At 42.6% G+C, this 20,445-nt stretch overlaps 1 protein-coding gene across 3 annotated transcripts in view; it reads right to left on the reverse strand.

Moving 5' to 3' along the window:
* Positions 1-6,780: 6,780 nt before the first annotated feature.
* NDNF (neuron derived neurotrophic factor) overlaps positions 6,781-20,445 on the reverse strand; it is a 43,426-nt gene continuing 29,761 nt past the window's right edge. For all 3 annotated transcript variants that reach the window (XM_045019119.1, XM_045019118.1, XM_045019120.1), the window contains 3 exons: positions 15,963-16,151; positions 14,497-14,621; positions 6,781-8,800 (listed from right to left, as the gene is read on the reverse strand). In XM_045019119.1, the coding sequence (XP_044875054.1) occupies positions 7,407-8,800; positions 14,497-14,621; positions 15,963-16,150 (1,707 nt within the window). In that variant the 5' untranslated portion in view covers position 16,151 and the 3' untranslated portion in view covers positions 6,781-7,406. The remainder of the gene's footprint in view (positions 8,801-14,496; positions 14,622-15,962; positions 16,152-20,445) is intronic.

Genomic DNA, 20,445 nt, shown 5'->3' on the forward strand with positions numbered 1-20,445 from the left:
CTGATCTGGTAGCATTTTATATCCATTTTGCCCTCACCTTGCATTGTTGAACACGACTATACAAAATTGCAGGACAATAGAGAATCAGGCCATATGTGTCATTGAATTTTCTGTGAACAGTAACTGGCTTCACAGGCCACCTCCAACAGCCTTTATATGGCTGCTCATCTTTCACCAAGATGCTGGGTGTTTGCTTTGCACCGGTGAAATGATTCTGAGCTTGTTTAGTGTATTGGTATAGTCCCTTCTAATGCTACTTCCTACTTTTAAGCAGATGTATTTGATTTAAATTCAGAGAGCTAGAATTGCACAAGAGGCAAGAAAGAACGTTCACACTTCCCCATCCCCTTTATAATATCATTGAATGTCAGAAGAGTTTTAAAGTAATAGCTAACATTGTGAAACAGAATAGTACATAAAAGAAAATATTAATGCCCCAGAGGTGCTCCTTCCCTTTCTAACTTTCCAGAATGGTGCATGAGCCTCCTGTATACTTTGGCACCCAAAACTTTATCAAATATTTTCTTTGCATAGCCCAGGAATTTAAATGTGCATTTTAACTTAGACCTGCAGGAATGCTTGCACTGTAAAATTGGAGCAAGGAAATAGAATAGAAAAATACAATTAAATGGTCAATTTTAGTTCACAGAAAGCAATTACTTTGGGGTTAAGAAGAGTAAAATTTACTACTGCAAAAAGTCCCAGTCAAATATAGTCTTGGAAAATGCAACATAATTTTCATATAATTTATCCCACACCTTTTATTATGTATTGAGTGCTGTCATTTTGCATGGCCCTGTACAATCCATAGAGGAAGACATAGACCCAGCTTCTCAGGATCTGGACCAGAGTCCCTCTCCTGTTTACAATCTAAAACCCAAATCCTGTAACTGGATCTGCCTGGATAGACCCCTGCCCCAGTCAGTGTATGGGGATCCCATTGTAGGGCCTAAAATATACAGACAAAACAGTTTAGATACAAACCAATCTCCAGAGCTGTTAGCAATACGGCTCTCCCTTGCATATTGTCTTGTTTGCATGCTATATTCATCCATGATGCCAGCACAGCTCTGAGGAGGTGTGTTTGACTCCTCTGGTGAATGGGCTGGCTCTGCAGAAGCAGACAAAAGACACTGCGACTTTATACATCTATGACATACTAATGAAATCACTGGACTTGCATGGGTGTGATGACATAATATGTAAGCATTACCTAAAAAGTGACTTTTGGGGTTGGTTATTTATTTAAGATACAAAATGAGGGCTTTCTCTCATATAACTCCATTGAAATCATTGGCCCACTGAACAATGATTCCACTGAATGTGGCACTTAGAATCCAGAAGCTAGTCCCTACCAGATTATAATAATTGTTTGGCAATTCAAATTTTAAGCCAAAAATTACAATCCCAAGTGTAAAGTTATTGTTTGGTTGTGTTGTTTCTTTTCTTTTTATCATCATTATTATTATTTCTACATGTTTGATGCAAACAACACACAATGTATCATGACATTTTGCGAGGTGTTATGGTAGGGAATAGTTTGTTGCTCTGAAGGGGGAATTTTTCTCTTGCATGCTTCAGGTCATAAAATACTACACATGCAACTGTTGCTTTGAGGCAAAGAGATAATTTTCATAGCTGCTGTTCTTAAAGGATCATTATAAAGCGGTTTATAGCTCATTGATTTATTCTCCCACTGCTCTTACCATCAAAAACTTCATTTGATTTTTGTAATTCATAAACCATTTTGTCTCGTGGGCTGTTTGAAGCTTGTAAATGTAAGGCTTCTGTCAGTAAGTAAATCAGTCAAATTAGATAGGCTTTGATTGATGAAGATGTTAAAGATTGTCTTGATGTGGTGTGAAATGGCTCTGTGACTCCTCACTGGTCTTGAGATGAAAAAAAGGCACAGTATATCTTCTCTATTACACATTCATTTATTAGCACATGTTGAAGCCCTCTACACTAACATTCCACACAAAGATGGACTACAAGCCATCAGGAACAGTATCCCCGATAATATCACGGCTAACCTGGTGGCTGAACTTTGTGATTTTGTCCTCACCCACAACTATTTCACATATCTTCAAGTCAGTGGCACTGCTATGGGTACCCGCATGGCCCCTCAGTATGCCAACATCTTTATGGCTGACTTAGAACAACACTTCCTTAACTCTCGTTCCCTAACGCCCCTACTCTACTTGCGCTACATTGATGACATCTTCATCATCTGGACTCATGGAAAAGAAGCCCTCGAGGAATTCCACCGTGATTTTAACAATTTCCATCCCACCATCAACCTCAGCCTAGACCAATCCACACAAGCGGTCCATTTCCTAGACACTACTGTGCTAATAAACGATGGTCACATAAATACCACCCTATACCGGAAACCCACTGACCGCTATACTTACTTACATGCCTCCAGCTTCCATCCCGGACACACCACATGATCCATTGTCTACAGCCAAGCTCTAAGATACAACCGTATTTGCTCCAATCCCTCAGACAGAGATAAACACCTACAAGATCTCTATCAAGCATTCTTAAACCTACAATACCCACCTGCTGAAATGAAAGAACAGATTGACAGAGCCAGAAGAGTACCCAGAAGCCACCTACTACAGGACAGGCCTAAAAAAGAATATAACAGAACACCACTAGTCATCACCTACAGCCCCCAACTAAAACCTCTCCAGCGCATCATCAAAGATTTACAACCTATCCTTAAAGATGATCCCTCACTCTCACAGATCTTGGGAGACAGGCCAGTCCTCGCTTATAGACAGCCTCCCAACCTGAAGCAAATACTCACCAGCAACCGCACACCATACAACATAAACACTAATCCAGGAACCTATCCTTGCAACAAAGCCCGATGCCAGCTCTGTCCACATATCCATTCAAGTGACACCATCATAGGACCTAATCACATCAGACACGCCATCAGGGGCTCGTACACCTGCACATCTACCAACGTGATATATGCTATCATGTGCCAGCAATGCTCCTCTGCCATGTACATTGGCCAAACCGGACAGTCTCTACGCAAAAGAATAAATGGACACAAATCTGACATCAGGAATCATAACATTCAAAAACCAGTGGGAGAACACTTCAACCTCTCTAACCACTCAGTGACAGACTTGAAGGTGGCAATTTTGCAACAAAAAAACTTCAAAAACAGACTCCAAAGAGAAACTGCTGAACTTGAATTAATATGCAAACTAGATACTATTAACTGTGGCCTAAACAAAGACTGGGAACGGTTGGGTCATTACACCAATTGAATCTATTTCCCTATGTTAAGTTCTCCTCACACCTTCTATGGGCCATCTTAATTATCACTTCAAAAAGTTTTTTTTTCCTCCTGCTGACGATAGCTCATCTCAATTGATTAGACTCTGCCTGTTGGTATGCATACTTCCACCTTTTCATGTTCTCTGTATGTATAAATATCCCCTGTCTGTGTGTTCCATTCTATGCATCCGAAGAAGTGAGCTGCAGCTCACAAAAGCTCATGCTAAAATAAATTTGTTAGTCTTTAAGGTGCCACAAGTACTCCTGTTCTTTCAGTAGCATTAGTAATTCTAGAGCTCTTCAGACATCCTTTTCTAAACACATTAAAAACTCAACTACACACAAGCCCTAACTGAACATAAGAATGGCCATACTAGGTCAGACCAAAGGTCTATCCAGTCCAGTATCCTGTCTGCCGACAGTGGCCAATGCCAGGTGCCCCAGAGGATGTGAACCTAACAGGTAATGATCAAGTGATCTCTCTCTTGCCATCCATCTCCATCCTCTGACAAACAGAGGCTAGGGACACCATTCCTCACCCATCCTGGCTAATAGCTTTTAATGGACTTAACCTCCATGAATTTATCTAGTTCTCTTTTAAACCCTGTTATAGTCCTAGCTTTCACAACCTCCTCAGGCAAGGAGTTCCACAGGTTGACTGTGCGCTGTGTGAAGAAGAACTTCCTTTTATTTATTTTAAACCTACTGCCCATTAATTTCATTTGGTGGCCCCTAGTTCTTATATTATGGGAACAAGTAAATAACTATTCCTTATTCACTTTCTCCACACCACTCATGATTTTATATACCTCTATCATATCCCTTGTAGTGAGGCGGTATGGTTCCCCACCGCCCCAGAGACAGATGAGTCCCTCCGGACACCAGAGTGGGCAGAGCCAAGGAGCTCTGGCTCCCCCCCCCCCCCGGAGGGTCAGGCATTGCCCCGGAAGTATAAAGGGCCGACCTCAGGGCTCACTGAGAGAGCAGCCACCGGGGAGGCCAGACGCCTCTGGCATAGCTCGCAATTGGGAAACCCCAACAGCCTGCAGTAAACTCGAGGACTGGCCCAACCTGCCTGATGCCAGCTACCTGGAGGAGTGGTCGAGCCTGCCCCACGCCAGCCACCCGGAGGAGTTGCCAAGCCTGCCCTGTGCAGCTACCAGAAGGAGTTGCCAAGTCTACCCTTTGCCAGTATCCTGAGGAGTCCATGGTGCTGGATCCCCCTGAGGACACCACCCTGACCCAGGTACCGCAAAAGGGGGAATCTGGAAGTGGCCCAGGGGCAGCCAACCCTAGTCTGGCTGCAGCACTGCCAGAGCCCATGTCAGTGTGTTGTGGCCAGGATCCCCACTGACACAGTAGTGAGTCTTCTGCCACTGCTAGGGCCCCGGGCTGGGACGCAGTGGAGTGGGAGGGCCTGCGTCCCCCCTGCCACCCAACTCACGGGTGGCAGTCTCCCCCTCTCCCAGGCCCTTCGGAGCCAAGGGCCTGGGCCTACTGCTATTAAATACTGTTATTGCTCAGCCCCTGCCTGAGGACCTGAGCACCTGACTCTCCATTGCCCCGCCCTGACCTAGGGCCTGGGCTTACTTTGTTATTTCTACCTTCACAAAGGCCTCATAGGATGACTCTGCGGCTGGACTAATTTCCCCAATTTAGTGAGGCGGTGTGGTGCCTCGCCACCCCAGAGAGAAACGAGCCCCAGCTAACCTCTCTACTCCCTCCCCTTAGGCTCCTCTTTTCCAAGCTGAAAAGTCCTAGCCGCTTTAATCTCTCCTCATATGGGACCCATTCCTACCCCCTAAGCATTTCAGTTGTCCTTCTCTGAACCTTTTCTAATGCCAGTATATCTTTTTTGAGATGAGGAGACCACATCTCTATGCAGTATTCAAGATGTGGGCGTACCATCGATTTATATAAGGGCAGTAAAATATTCTCTGTCTTATTCTCTATCCCTTTTTTAATGTTTCCTAACATCTTGTTTGCTTTTTTGACTGCCACTGCACACTGCGTGGATGTCTTTAGAGAACTATCCACGATGTATGTATAGTTGGGGTTATTTTTTCCAACATGCATTACTTTACATTTATCCACATTAAATTTCATTTGCCATTTTGTTGCTCAATCACTTAGTTTTGTGAGATCTTTTTGAAGTTCTTCACAGTCTGCTTTGGTCTTAACTATCTTGAGCAGTTTAGTATTGTCTGCAAACTTTGTCACCTCACTGTTTACCCCTTTCTCCAGATCATTTATGAATATGTTTAATAGGATTGGTCTGAGGACTGACCCTTGGGGAACACCACTAGTTACCCCTCTCCATTCTGAAAATGTATAATCTATTCCTACTCTTTGTTCCCTTTCTTTTCACCAGGTTTCAATCCATGAAAGGATCTTTCCTCTTATCCCATGACAACTTAATTTATGTAAGAGCCTTTGGTGAGGGATCTTGTCAAAGTCTTTCTGCAAATCAAAGTACACTATGTCCACTGGATCCCCCTTGTCCACATGTTTGTTGACCTCTTTGAAGAACTCTAATAGATTAGTAAGACATGATTTCCCTTTACAGAAACCATGTTGACTTTTGCCCAACAATTTATGTTCTCCTATGTGTCTGGCAATTTTATTCTTTACTATTATTTCAACTAATTTGCCTGGTACTGATGTTAGACTTACCAATCTGTAATTGCCGGGATCACCTCTAGAGCCCTTTTTAAATATTGGCGTTACATTAGCTATATTCCAGTCATTGGGTTCAGAAGCTGATTTAAAGGACAGGTTACAAACCATAGTTAATAGTTCTGCAATCTCACATTTGAGTTCTTTCAGAACTCTTGGGTGAATGCCATCTGGTCCTGGTGACTTGTTACTATTAAGTTTAACAATTAATTCCAAAACCTCCTCTAATGACACTTCAATCTGTGACAATTCCTCATATTTGTCACCTGCAAAGGATTGCTCAGGTTTGGGAATCTCCCTAACATCCTCAGCTGTGAAGACTGAAGCAAAGAATATAGTGCCATTTCCCCCTGCCCGCATGACCTGTTCTGTCCAATATATTTTGTACCCCATTGATTGTCCTCCCTCCACCAGGTTTCTGTGATGCCTATTATATCAATAGCCTCCTTTAACACGAGGAACTCTAGTTCACCCATCTTATTATTTAGACTTCTAGCATTTGTGTACAAGCACTTTAAAAATTTGTCACTGTTTATTTGTTTGCCCTTTTCTGATGTGTCAGATTCTTTTTTATGTGAATGTTTCTCTTCTGATCTGGCCCCTACTTTATCCTCTTCCATCCTCTCCTCCTGACTAAAACCTAGAGACTCTCTATCAATAGACTCTCCTCTGCAGCAATCGGCTTTACCCCGTCTCTTAGTTCATGGTCACACTTTTATGTATCAGGTGCCTAGGTTCCTCTTTAGAATACCAAGAGAAGAGAAGTAATATATAATCTAATATTTTTAATTTTATGTACAGGAATATAATGTATGACAACTTTATACATGAAATACATACAGTATTTAAACGTTAAAATCAACCAGATAAGAATTTACATTAGCAATGAAACAGACTCATGTGCAGCCCAGTTAATACTTAGTTTAAATCTGTATTTTGATGGGGCATGATTTTAATAGTTTACAATCATATAAACAAACATTTAAAATGAAACTTTATAAAATAATTTACAGAAATCCTACCATCTACGTAAAGCGGAAGTGTTTGTGTGTGTGTGTGTGTGTGTGAATAACAAGGCAGTTGAATGACTTGTCTCAGCCTTTTAAGTAATAAAATAATTTAGAAGCAGTTCATGCAATATGGAAGCAAAAGAATGGAAGTTCCTTCAAGGTTTCTTGCTACCTTGAACATCTACTGAGCATCAAACGTGGACCACCGAACACATAATACAACTGCCAGATGCCATCAGAAAGCACTGGGCTTAGTCTCTCCAGACAATTACTTATGTAAACATAAATATACAAGTTGATGTTTTTCTACACAGTACAAATACAGGTCACAACTTCTCAGTTGTGAAAGTAGTCAGTCTCTTTATTGAAAGTAGGATAATGTTCAGACTGGAGTTCCATATATTTCTATACACAAGGTCACTAACAGAACTTCCTTGTTTTCACCAGTTTGCTCTGATATTTGACTGAGTGTCCTCCATGCCCTATAACATAAACATCCAGCAGGTAGGACTTGCCAGGCTGCAGGCCTTTAATTGTCTCTGTGGTAACTGCTTTCTGTAGATTCTGGCTATGAAAATATTTACAGAGGACTTTTTCTGATTTCTTCCTTGTATCTGGACCCAAGCACTGGTTCTGTTCTCTTTTCTTTTGCTCGTCACTATAATTGTCACCCACTTCCTTTTTGTAGATGCAAAATTTGTTTCTTTCTTGTGTGCCTAACCAGGCCACTGTGGCTGAAGAACATGTGCGAAGTTTATCGAAGGCTTTGATTCTTGTGTCTTCAGGAAGAGAAGGAAATGATTGCTTATTAGGTCTTGTAGTAGCTAAGATCTTCAACATGGAAGCACCTTTCTTACTTCCTTTCAGCCTAATTAGATATTTAGCTTTTGGTTTTCCTCTAAGTTGGAACTGACGGACCTCCTCAACATTTTGAGACAAGAGAAGTTTTCCATCTCTTCTAATTTGGATCTGAACAGCATCCAGGCATGAATGAACAAAGAAGGTGACTTTTTGGTGTGACGAAACAGGAGCAAACCGTAGAAATTTGGCCCCCTTTCTCTTGATAAACACATCTGTAACTTTTCCATCTTTCAGTTCAACTGTCTTCTGTTTGGCTTCCTCTTTAGTTCTGGCAAAGGTGCCAACATAGGCAGTGCTCATATTTGTGTTAACATTTACTGCAAACATGTCAAAGTAGTACTGTGTATCAGGTTTCAGATCAGATAGTGTGAAAATGTTCTTGTTCCCAATGCAAATCTTCTGCAGGTCAACTCTTGGCTTCGAAGACATTTGGCGACTAAGCTTTGATGATGATTTTAAGAAGCTACGTTCTTTGCCAGAATTGTTGTCTGAAGGGAAGCCAAAATGAGCAAAATCAAAGAGGCTGAAATCCAGGCCTGGTTTTGGAGCCATCATGAAGGCATCATCAGAACTGAGTTTGGCTTCAACAGCACAGAGGCTTTTGAAGTTGTGTTCTTTATTGATGACGATGCAATACTGAATTGGCTGTTTCAGTAAAGATGCTGTAGGGCTTGGTTTCCATGCCAATGTGACTGTTGTGCGTCCAAGAGAGGTGACATCAACTCTTGGATCATAAGGTAATTCGGGATAAGGCTGGTCTGATTCTGGAGTTGTCGTGGCATATACTTTAAAATGTGTATCTTTCTCAGTTGACAGCAGTTCTAATTGGTACAAACCAGATGGGGAACTAGGAGAGACAAAGTATTCAACATCATTGCCTTTGTAAGAGAACAGCTCTGTGCCTTCTTCATTAATAATCTGTTGTTTCTGCTGCTCAAGTGGTTCTGGTTCACCTAGAATATGAACATAGAAAAATGTTAGAAAGTGTGTCAACATATGATGATATAGGAAAATGAAACTCTAATAGCTACTTGTAAGTAAAATGTCAGAGCCAGATTAAACAGTTTCTGGAGCATAGGATACTCCAATCATAAATAATGATCAGGCAATAGTGAAATCAATCCACTTTTGAGCAAGTAGTACTTGAGTCTTAATACACAGTGAAAATGATTTAGAGATCCTATTATTTACAAGTACAACAGAATTTGTACGGTATGTGATATTTTTTTTGAAGACTGGATTCACTTTGTATTTAAAGACAGGTATTTGGTTTTTAATGCTTCTACAAAAGGTTCTGGAAATGAAATATCACATTCTTTCTCTATAGAACAGCTACCGCCTGGAGAGAAGCCCCAATTGCAGGCTTCCCCATATCAATAGCCCACAACAGGTATGTTCTCAAAGGAACACCACTAGGGGTGAGAGGGAAGTGAGAGAACTCAAATCCATTTGGCACTGGTGAAACAGCTGATGGAATACTGTGTCCAGCTCTGGTGCCCACAATTCAAGAAGGATGTTGATAAACTGGAGAGAGTTCAGAGAAGAGCCACAAGTATTATAAAATGTGGCTTCTAGTAATAGACAAAAAGTCCTGTGGCACCTTAAAGATAGATCTGTTAGGGCTTGGCTACACTTACAAGTTGCAGCGCTGGTGGAGGCTTTCCAGCGCTGCAACAACACCCCGTCCACACTTGCAGGGCACAACCAGCGCTGCAACTCCCTGGTTGCAGCGCTGGCTGAAAACCCATCCCGGCAGGGGTATAAGGAGTGCAGCGCTGGTGATCCAGCGCTGCCCAGCAGGTGTGGACACTCACCAGCGCTTTACCTGTCCTCCAGGGAATAAGGAGGTATCCCAGAATTCCTGTTCAGCCACTCTGCACATCAGTTTGCACTCTACTGCTCTTGGCTCAGGTGACCCGCCCTGTAAATGCCCCGGGAAATTTAAAAATCTCCTTCCTGTTTGCTGCAGCCAGGTGTGGAGTGCAATCAGTTTTAATCAGTTACAGGTGACCATGCCTCCACGCGGCAAACGAGCCCCAGCATGGAGCACTGGTGAATTGCAGGACCTCATCAGTGTTTGGGGTGAGGCATCTGTTCAGGCACAGCTGCGCTCCGGCCGTAGGAATTACGATATCTTTGAGCAGATATCAAGGGCCATGCTGGATCGGGGCCATGATCGGGACGCAGTACAATGCAGGGTGAAAATTAAAGAGCTGCGGAGTGCCTATTACAAAGCCCGAGAGGGGAATCGACGATCCGGAGCTGCTCCCACGACCTGCCGTTTTTACAGGGAGATGGATGAGATACTTGGGGGTGACCCCACTGCCAATCCCAGGATAACGATGGACACTTCTGAGCAGGCTGGGGGACAGGAGGAGGAGGCGGAGGCGGAGGCGGAGGCGTGGGGGGGGGAGGAAACCGCGAGTGAAGCTCCTGGCATGGGGGAAGAAACCGCAGATTCCCTGGAGGCATGCAGCCAGGAGCTCTTCTCAAGCCAGGAGGAAAGCACCCAATCGCAGCAGCCAGCAGTTGCAGAAGGACAAGCAGAGGAGCGTGTTACCGGTAAGCGGCTTTTATTTTCTGGGTGAAATGTTTCTGGAGAGGAGGGGGGGTTATGGATGCATGCATGCCAGCCTCTAGATGTGGAATAGCCCGTTGATGTGGTCTATCACGTCGCGGTAATCTGCCTCAGTTATCTCAGCAAAAGCTTCATCCAGAGCGTGGGCAATATGCCTGCGCAGGTTTATAGGCAGAGCCACTGTGTCCCTTGTCCCAGTGACGGTGACGCGTCCGCGCCACTCTTCTGCCAGTGGTGGGGGGACCATTTCTGAACACAGGCAAGCCGCATAGGGTCCCGGGCGGAATCCACATTGCTCTAAAAGAGCCCCCCGCTGTTCCCTAGTGACTCGCAGTAGGGAAACATCTTCCAGGATTAAGTCCTGTGAAAAATGTTGGGAGACTCTTTAGTGAAGAGATAGGGAGATAAGATCACCCCTGCATCTGCATTTCACTCAACCCCTCTAGCACTCCAGATTACCCGAAGCAACCAGCTCCCCTCTTACACCCAAGCCCCACTTCTCCCCATATAAGCACTGCTCACTCACCATGTCGTGGCTTCTGTAGTGTTATGCGTGTGGGTAAAAGAATGCTTAAATAAGAACTCACTCCCTCAGTGTAACAATTCATGTCTGGAGATAGTGGATACAATGCTGCCCGTGTTAAATGTTGTCATTTCTGTTTCTACAGTGACCTTGACTACTGGACTGCCCAGATGTTCAACATCGCAGAGGCTTCAAAATTTGAGAAAAAATCCCCGAAAGAGCAAAGAAGACATGCTGAAAACTGTTCTTAATCAGTCTGCTCGAGAGAGTAAGGACTTGAAGGATTGGCGAGAGAAAGAAAGCAGGACACGCAAGAGAAATGCAGTGGCCAAGAGGAAAACCACGGAGCGGCTGCTAAGCATCCTGGAGCGCCAAGCGGAGTCTATAGAGTCACTTGTTGCCATGCAAGCAGAGCACTACCGTGCTACTCCCCCACCCGCCCCGTCCTTTGTGCCTTGTGCCCCAATGTCAGCTCAAACCACCTTTCCCCAGCATCCAGGTTCTTACCACCACCAGCTGCCTCCAACACCTGTATGTTCCCCAACCAGCCCTGATACCTACCACCACCCTTACCCTCTGCATTCAACCCCCATCACCATGCAGTATATGAACCCTGAAGTGCAGGATTCATTAAACAGCAATCCAGACAGGGCATATGCAAACTTGTGACTGTACAGTTCACCAACCCACACCCCTGCCCTCTTGTGTTCATGAAATGTTGTGTGTCTGTCTGTCTGTCAAGGAAGTTTTTTTCTTTTCAATAAAACAATTCTTGGCTTTGAAAACAGTCTTTATTATAGCAGATAGTGAAAGATACCTTAGCCCAGTAAAGAAAGAGGCACTACAAATCATATTATTATTATGGATAATAGAATAACAGTGTAAGCAGTGCAATTCACTCCCATGCAAGGCAGCAAACATTATTGTTGGCTTTCAGCCTCAAATTCTTCCCTCAAGGCATCCCTAATCCTTGTAGCCCTGTGCTGGGCCTCTCTATTAGCCCTGCTCTCTGGCTGTGCATATTCAGCCTCCAGGACTTGAACCTCGGTGGTCCATGCCTCACTGAATGTTTCACCCTTCCCTTCACAAATATTATGGAGGGTACAGCAAGCGCATATAACCGCGGGGATGCTGCTTTCCCCCAAGTCTAGCTTCCCATACAAGCAACGCCAGCGGGCTTTTAAACGCCCAAAAGCACACTCCACAGTCATTCTGCACCGGCTCAGCCTGTAGTTGAACCGGTCCTTGCTCCTGTCAAGCTTCCCTGTATAGGGTTTCATGAGCCAAGGCAGTAACGGGTACGCGGGGTCTCCAAGGATCACAGTGGGCATTTCGACATCCCCTACTGTGATCTTCCTGTCTGGGAAAAAAGTCCCTGCCTGCATCTTCCTGAACAGGCCACTGTTCCGAAAGATGCGTGCATCATGCACCTTTCCAGGCCAGCCTGTGTAAATGTCAATGAAACGCCCGCGGTGATCCACAAGCGCCTGGAGAACCATAGAGAAATACCCCTTCCGATTAACGTACTCTGATGCCAGGTGGGGGGGGGCCAGAATAGGAATATGCGTCCCATCTATCGCCCCTCCACAGTTAGGGAAACCCATGTGTGCAAAGCCATCCACAATGTCCTGCACGCTCCCCAGAGTCACGGTCTTTCTTAGCAGGATGCGATTAATTGCCTTGCAAACTTGCATCAAAACGATTCCCACGGTCGACTTTCCCACACCAAACTGGTTCCCGACCGACCGGTAGCTGTCTGGAGTTGCCAGCTTCCAGATTGCAATAGCCACTCGCTTTTCCACCGTCAGGGCAGCTCTCAATCTTGTGTCCTTGCGCCGCAGAGTGGGGGCGAGCTCAGCACACAGTCCCATGAAAGTGGCTTTTCTCATACGAAAGTTCTGCAGCCACTGCTCGTCATCCCAGACTTCCATGACGATGTGATCCCACCACTCAGTGCTTGTTTCCCGAGCCCAAAAGCGGCGTTCAACGGTGCTGAGCATTTCCGTAAATGCCGCAAGCACTTTAGTGTCACACGCGGCAGGCAAATCCATATTGATATCATCGTCGGAATCCTCACTGTCACTTTGGAGCTGAAGGAATAGCTGGACTGCCAAACGTGTTGTGCTGGTGACACTCATCAGCAGAGTCCTCAGCAGATCGGGCTCCATTTGCCACAGAAATCGCGATTCACACAGAGAGTAACAGAAAGACACTCACAATGGCGCCAAACGCTGCTGGAAAGAGTGAATGCTGGGATGTGAAGCGATGCACCACGGGGCGCTGGCAAACAGGAAGCGGAATGACCCGCACACTTCCTTCCCCTTCCCACAATACTCAGCGCCAAAACGGCGCCAAAACGGGACGAGGTGCTCTGTGGGATAGCTGCCCACAATGCACCTCTCAATACAGCGCTGGAAAGTGCTGCAAGTGTGGCCACACTGCAGCGCTGGTAGCTGTCAGTGTGGCCACACTCCAGCGCTGGCCCTTCCACAGCTGCATGACCAGCGCTGTAACTCCCAGCGCTGCAACTTGTAAGTGTAGCCAAGCCCTTAGTCTTTAAGGTGCCACAGGACTCTTTGTTGCTTTTTACAGATCCAGACTAATATGGCTACCCCTCTGATACTCTAGTAATAGACTTAGGGAACTCAATCTATTTAGCTTAACAAAGAGACAGTTAAGGGGTGACTTGATGACAGTCTATAAATACCTATATGGGGGACAAATGTTTGATAATGGGCTCTTCAGTCTAGCACATAAAGTTGTAAAACAATCCAATGGCTGGAAGTTGAAGCTAGGCAATTTCAGACTGGAAATAAATCATCTTTAACAGTGAGAATAAGTAATCATTGGAACAATTTACCAAGGATTTGAGTAGATTCTCCATCACTAACAATTGTTAAATGAAGATTGGATGTTTTTCCAGAAGGAATGCTCTAGGAATAATTTTGGGGAACTTTTATGGCCAATGTTACACAGGAGGTCAGGTTGAGTGTTCAGAATGATGTGGTTTGTTAACAAATGAAATCCACATGATATCAATAAGCAAAGTTTTACTTTATCATATTTCCATATAAAATGAAATGTTTTATTTTCAAATATGCATACTCCCTCCCTCTGCTCTCCATTACATTCCCTGGTTATTGCTCTGCTTAGATTTATAACGTACTTTCTGATCTGTTTACTCCTAGGTCTTTCTCTTGAAGTTCCCTTTAGATGAGATTAGTGCATCCCAATGTGTCAGACTCACCTGGAGGACTGACAGAGTCACCTTTTTCTTTATTTAACTCAAGGGGAGTGTATTCCTCTCCTTCACTCTCCATGTCACTGACTGTTGCCTGCCTTCTAAACTAATGCAAGGTTGGGATTCATATTCAAACAGTAAGGACTCAGACATCCTCTTAAAATGTTACACACACCACAAAATTGTGTGTATCACATCACTACTGATTTGGGCAGACTTGAATCAGGTAGAGATTAAAAAGTCTCCCATTATCAATTCTCTGACCCATAAAGTCCCAGAATTAGAGTTTTCACTGGGTTTTTTTTACCTGAACCTTCTGCACTGGCCTCTTCTGGAAGTTCCTGCAGGCTCAGCTTCCATTCCAAAGGAGCATCACATGGTGTTACAGTAACTGCTAAGGGAGTGTTGTCTTCTTCAACCACAAAGAAATACCTATGACAGATTAACAAAAGTATAACATTAATAAACTATAATGACAAGAAACAGCAGTTGACATTAAATTTTCTGGACTGGTGCTCATGGGTAACTGAGACAAATCAAGAAAGGTGTAAATGAGGACAAATATGATGTTACCTACCACTTAAGATGAAAGCTCTTTGAGGCAGGGACCATCTCTTTGTCATGTGCTTGTACAGTGTCTAGCACAATGGGACTCTCTAAGCATATAAAATATCACACACACACACACACACACACACACAACTGCCTCTCTCTTTGTGGCATATTAAAGTGCTTTTATTAACTGTTTGAGGTATACCAAGTACCATGAAGTCCATGTAAACAGTTCTTGCTTTACCCCCAAAGTGAGTGAAAATATTTTGTGCTTTCAAATGATCATATTTTGCTTTTATTTTATACTCCTTTCTGTAGATATTATTACATAGGGGGGAAAAAAGGGAAAACTGGAAAACACAAATCCTTGAAAAGCAATGTTTTCTGTTTTGTATATTATCAGCTCTAGACTACAACAATTTTTACTTGGAGGTGAAATCCAGCCCTCACCCAAGCCACTGGCAAAACTCCTATAGATTTGATTTCACACTTGATGTATTCTTTCAATGTCCTTTCAGACCAACTGAAAATTTATTTTCTCCATACTTAGTTCAAAGTGGGGTGTCAAAATATCAAAAAGCAAAAAAAGTGTTCACTTAACTCTTTATTTGTGGTTGGTTAAATATCATGTATATTCCTGGACTTATTTGGGGTTTTTTGTTTGTTTCTTTGGTTGGTTTTTGTTTTGTTTTTCAGTAGGATATGACTAGTTCTCTTCAATTTATCACATTACTAAATGGATTAAACAGGCACTGTAAAGTGAAATTAAGACTCTGGTTTCCACATACCGGAGAGAGAATTCTATTGAAGATCGTTGTTATTTTTTGTTTTATTTTTGGTGGGGTTATTGGGGTTTGTTTTGTGTGTATTTGGGTCTCAGTAAAAGTATATGAAAATGGGGTGGTTAGAGACCCCCTACAGAATTGGCTTCCTTTTCCTTCCCCACCTTCACCCCCCGACTTGGTTTGTGGCCTCACTTCAGGAAAATTTTGTGGTTTGTGTGGCCTCTGGAATCATATAGAAAGTGAAAATAAATTGAATGGGGTTGAGGTTCAGCCTGGGTCAGTGTGACCTACTGGGACTGAAACACAGTTATTTTTTGATGCAAGAAGATATTTGTATTTTTCATATTTGGATCTAAAACTTGATTCTAAAAAATCCAAAAAAAATATAAATATTAAGTTCCACGTACAACCCTATAAATTATACTAGTCAACGTACCTTTTAGGTGTATCTCTGAAGAGAAAGCTGCTAATTTCTGCTCCATCTGGGATTACTGATGAATCATGGAAAAATGCTTTGTCCCGGATCTGCATCTGAAAAAGTTCCTCATCTCTGGTAGGCAGCTTCTGTGTCCTGGAGTTGAGCGGGAGCAGCAGCAAGAACACAAACCAATGGAGCAAGAGCATCCTACAGAAACAAAAGGGATTCATGTCTGATGAATTCTAAATGAAAAGTTCACTAGTAACTGCTACTTTTTGATACACAGTGTTGTTTCATTTTAATTGTATGGCTTTATTATTATGCAAATATATCGACTCAGAAAAGATGAGATTTTGATAAAGCAATATTTTTCTCATGACTTTGGGTCAGATTCTTAGGTAGTGCAAGCTGATGTTGCACCTTACACCAATTCACCCCAGTTGAGGACCTGGACCTTTATACCTACAGTGTTCTTAAACACGTCATATTTAAAATAAATGGTACCAGAATATGTAGATGTTTTCCAAAGCTGTAAAAAAAATAATTTTTTTTAGCAAAGATACAAACTGAAGAGTCTAATATATTCCTGATATGCACTTACAGCACTAATGTTAGTAGTTACACATGCGCTTTATATTTCAGGGGAGCCTTCAGTTCATGTGGATAACTATACAAGCATTAGTAATATATATGGTAAGGAACAATCTTACCAGAGGGACTGACTAAAGTATCTAAATAGAATTTTTTTCCATCTCCAACTTCTATGAAGTTGAGCTCACCCACCGATTTCAAAATGGTATTTCTCCTCTTTCTACTCATTAACAGTGAGCAAAGCCTTCCACATATTTTTGTAGATCTATAATTTGACATTTTGCCACAATGAAATATAACTTGCTGGACCTGGGAGCGAGCACTAACACATGGTAGATAGAGGTTCTATCAACTTCACTTTCCATAGATTTTGGTTGGACTCCTAGCAATCCTTTTGACAAGTAAATATTTCCAGTCAAATTACCCTTTATATAAATAGTGAATTAGGAAAATATGAAATATTATCCCATATACATTTAAAGCACATTGATATTAGAATGCAGTTCAGCAGTGCTTAATCCTTAGGCCTGATGGGGATTCCAAAACACAAAGGCAAAGAATCCTTTACAAATTAGGCACAACAATTCATAAGACCAGACTTTCATTATTATGCCTACAACTAGGTCAGTAATGACTATCCCTAGATATACAGTGGGATGGAATTAAATTCTCCATTCAGTACAGTACATGATCTAATATGCAATGGATTTGGTACAGAAAAATAGAAAAAGAACACCCCAATTACAAGAATAGTAAAGGGCATTTAAATTATATTTTGATAAAAGTTACAAAATTAGTTGAGAGATTTCTAGTCCGCTTCCTAAGCCATGTGTATTTCAGTGAGTTTGGGGAACTAATTTGTAGTATCATTTTTATTTTACTTTCCTTGCTATTACTAGGGCTATGCATATGGGTTTACAATATTTTTCTATTCTACAGGGTAGGTTGATTATATCTTTATAACACACACTTTCTTCTTTAGATCAAATCTTACAAAATGTTTTTTACCCCTACTTGACCATTCTCTGACAGTTTATGTGAAATGGCTCCTTGAGAAGCAGAGTGTGTAATTTCAATCATAATAAACCTACTCTTCCCCTTCAATTTCTTTATGAAAATATAAACACCCAGCCCCAACGGGAGCCCCAGAGGCCTCCTCCTTCCCACTCCAGGGGATGGCCTACTACAAGCTCCCAAAGAACAGCAGCAGCCAGGAGCTGAATGCAGGTCCCTGCCAGCCAGTGTACCCCCTTCTCTCTAATCCCAGCCCCTGTTCTCTTCCTTTGGACCCTCAGCAGAGATTACCAAAGACACAAGATCCCAAGGGTTCCCCCTCACTCCCTTCCACATTATGGAACCCCAGCAGGGTCTCCCTTCTGGGGGCCAGTCTACTACAGGCTCCACTTCCCTCTGAAGAGTGGTAGCAGGCAATCAACAGAGGAGACGACTGGCAGCCTCCCTCTCCTCCCTCCACACAGACTTTTGGTAGAACTTGCTTAGGGACATTGGGCCCCAACAGCTCTCTCCTCTCTACTCCTGTCACATGGAGCACAAGCAAGGCCTCTTCCTCTTTTCCATCTTCACCTTCCCCAATTCTGCCCTGAGAACAGCTTCAGAGATCTTCTCTCTGGGATATAGTCAGCTCCCCTTTCATACACAGCAAGAACTATAGATTGCTTCAACTCTCATAGAATCTGATACTATTCTTGTTCCCTTAAATTGCTACATCTGCCTATAATATCATTGCCATTTAATTGCTCCTTCCATCCACATGGTCCTTTTAAACCTTCTACCTTCATGTACCCTCCTGATAATTGCATCTTCCTTTCCTCTGCATATATATCACTTGCAGTATTTTAAAATGCACGTTTTATTCTTCTTCTTCACTGATTTTTAATTATATTGTTATTATGCTGCAGTGTGCTAAGCACTTTGGTAGGAAAAAGGTATGGGTGCTGTATTTAAGAAAATGTCGTTACTGTTTACAGTTATGGCTAAGATTTTTGTCACAGTTATTTTTAGTAAAAGTCAGGGACAGGTCATGGGCAATAACCAAAAATCCACAGAAGTCTGTGACCTGTCCGACTTTTATTAAAAATAACTATGAGGAAATAGGGAGGGAGGAGAGTCCATCATCCACTGCTGCTGGGGCTCCAGGGTTCCCCACCCATGGTGGCTGAGAGCATGGGGTCCCCTGTCACCAGCAGCAGCTTTGAGCTGTGGGGTCTGCCCACGGTGGCTGGGAGCTGCGAGGTCCTTCACCTGGAGAGGTAGAAAAGATTCAGTTTTACCTTCATTTTCTGTATCTAATTATCAAAGTATTCCTTGGATTAAAAACAACACTGGAGATATGTTGGGTTCAGTTCTGTAGTGCTTATTCAGGCATGACACCCAATGAAGTCAATGGGAATTTTACCTGAGTGAGGACGACAGCCCTGGCCCACTCCATAGCTTTTAAAATTGTAAATGAAAAATGAATGGTTTATAATCCCTTGCCTTGATACTTAAAGGTGAATAGTGATTTTAGGTGCCTTCATTTTCAAATACACAACCTGAGGTACTGTAAAGGGGATTAATTTTCATGGACAACACTTTCTGAAATTGGACACGGGAAAATCGAGGCATCCAAAATCATTATTTGGTTTTGAAAATTTAAGGCACTAGTTTTGCACAATCCTTTCATACTAAACCTAATTAACAGAATTTTCTACAACAGAGCAGTTACATTTTGGCATAGACTGAGTTACACCCTGTACAGATTACTCACACAACATATGCATTGTGGCCATAAATCCTTCTTGTTTTATTTCCTTGTAAATATATTTTTGGTCAGATTCACCACTGGCACTGGTGGTTGAAACTCCATTGATTTCAATGACATCTCTCTTAAAATTCATTTACTGCTTGAGAGTGCATAATTATTGCCAAACCACCTCACCCCTTCCCCACTTCTTGGAAACATTCAACCAAGAATGTTTTTATTTGTTCTGTGTAACCAGGTTGGAGCCTGGTTTATTTTTAGAACACATGTACAAGAAGAGGCCTAAACTTTGCTACTCTGAAACTGTACGACTATCTGAAATATGTTGTGTGACTTCTTGTTCTCCTGGCTGTGCCACCTCCTAAATATCTTTTATTCCCTTTTCTGCAGGTTTATCTTGGTTACTTTTTTGTTTGTTTGGTTTTTAAAGCAAGAATCAATATTTTATTGATATATTCCTGCTGATTGGAAGGATTTGCCTGCTGTTTATCACTGATTTTAAGCAAAAGCTAGAGTAGACAGTCCTAAGTGAAATAATAAACACAGTTTTCCTTCTCTAGGATTGCAAAAGTGCCCTCTAATGGCCCATCTTTACCTCCCCCCCACCCCCTCAACTCTCTCTCCAGTTGCAAGCCTGAATCTGGATGTGAATGTGATGCTTGGTCACCTCTGTGAGTCTGATCTCTAAATTCTGGATATTTAGAACTGGAAGACAGGAGAGTAGGAGACATGGCTTGTGCTGCTGATCCTCAGAAGGGCAAATACTGACATGGCCTTTCCTGCTAACTTCAAAAAGAAATGGGACCATTTGTCACTCTTACAATGTCATAACTCCAATCTTCCTAATTTACAAAGCAAAGAAGAAAAATATTGCGAAGCAAGCAAAGTAGCTCACTGAAGGACAAGAAAAATAAGTCGCCATTTGAATGACAGAGACAGACAGATATACAGAAAGAACACACACACACACAAAGACCTAGAATAAAAAGAGCCAAACAAATCGCCACTGAAAAAATTAACAGCTTTTAAAACAGTTTGAATATTCACTCATTCTAATAGAAATACAATACCAAGCTACACTGTGTAATGGGCTAAAAGTATATGCTTCTGAACAGTTATCTAAATATATCAATGGATGCATACAGTATT

Source organism: Mauremys mutica, chromosome 5, assembly GCF_020497125.1.
Source record: "Mauremys mutica isolate MM-2020 ecotype Southern chromosome 5, ASM2049712v1, whole genome shotgun sequence".
Lineage (NCBI taxonomy): Eukaryota > Metazoa > Chordata > Testudines > Geoemydidae > Mauremys > Mauremys mutica.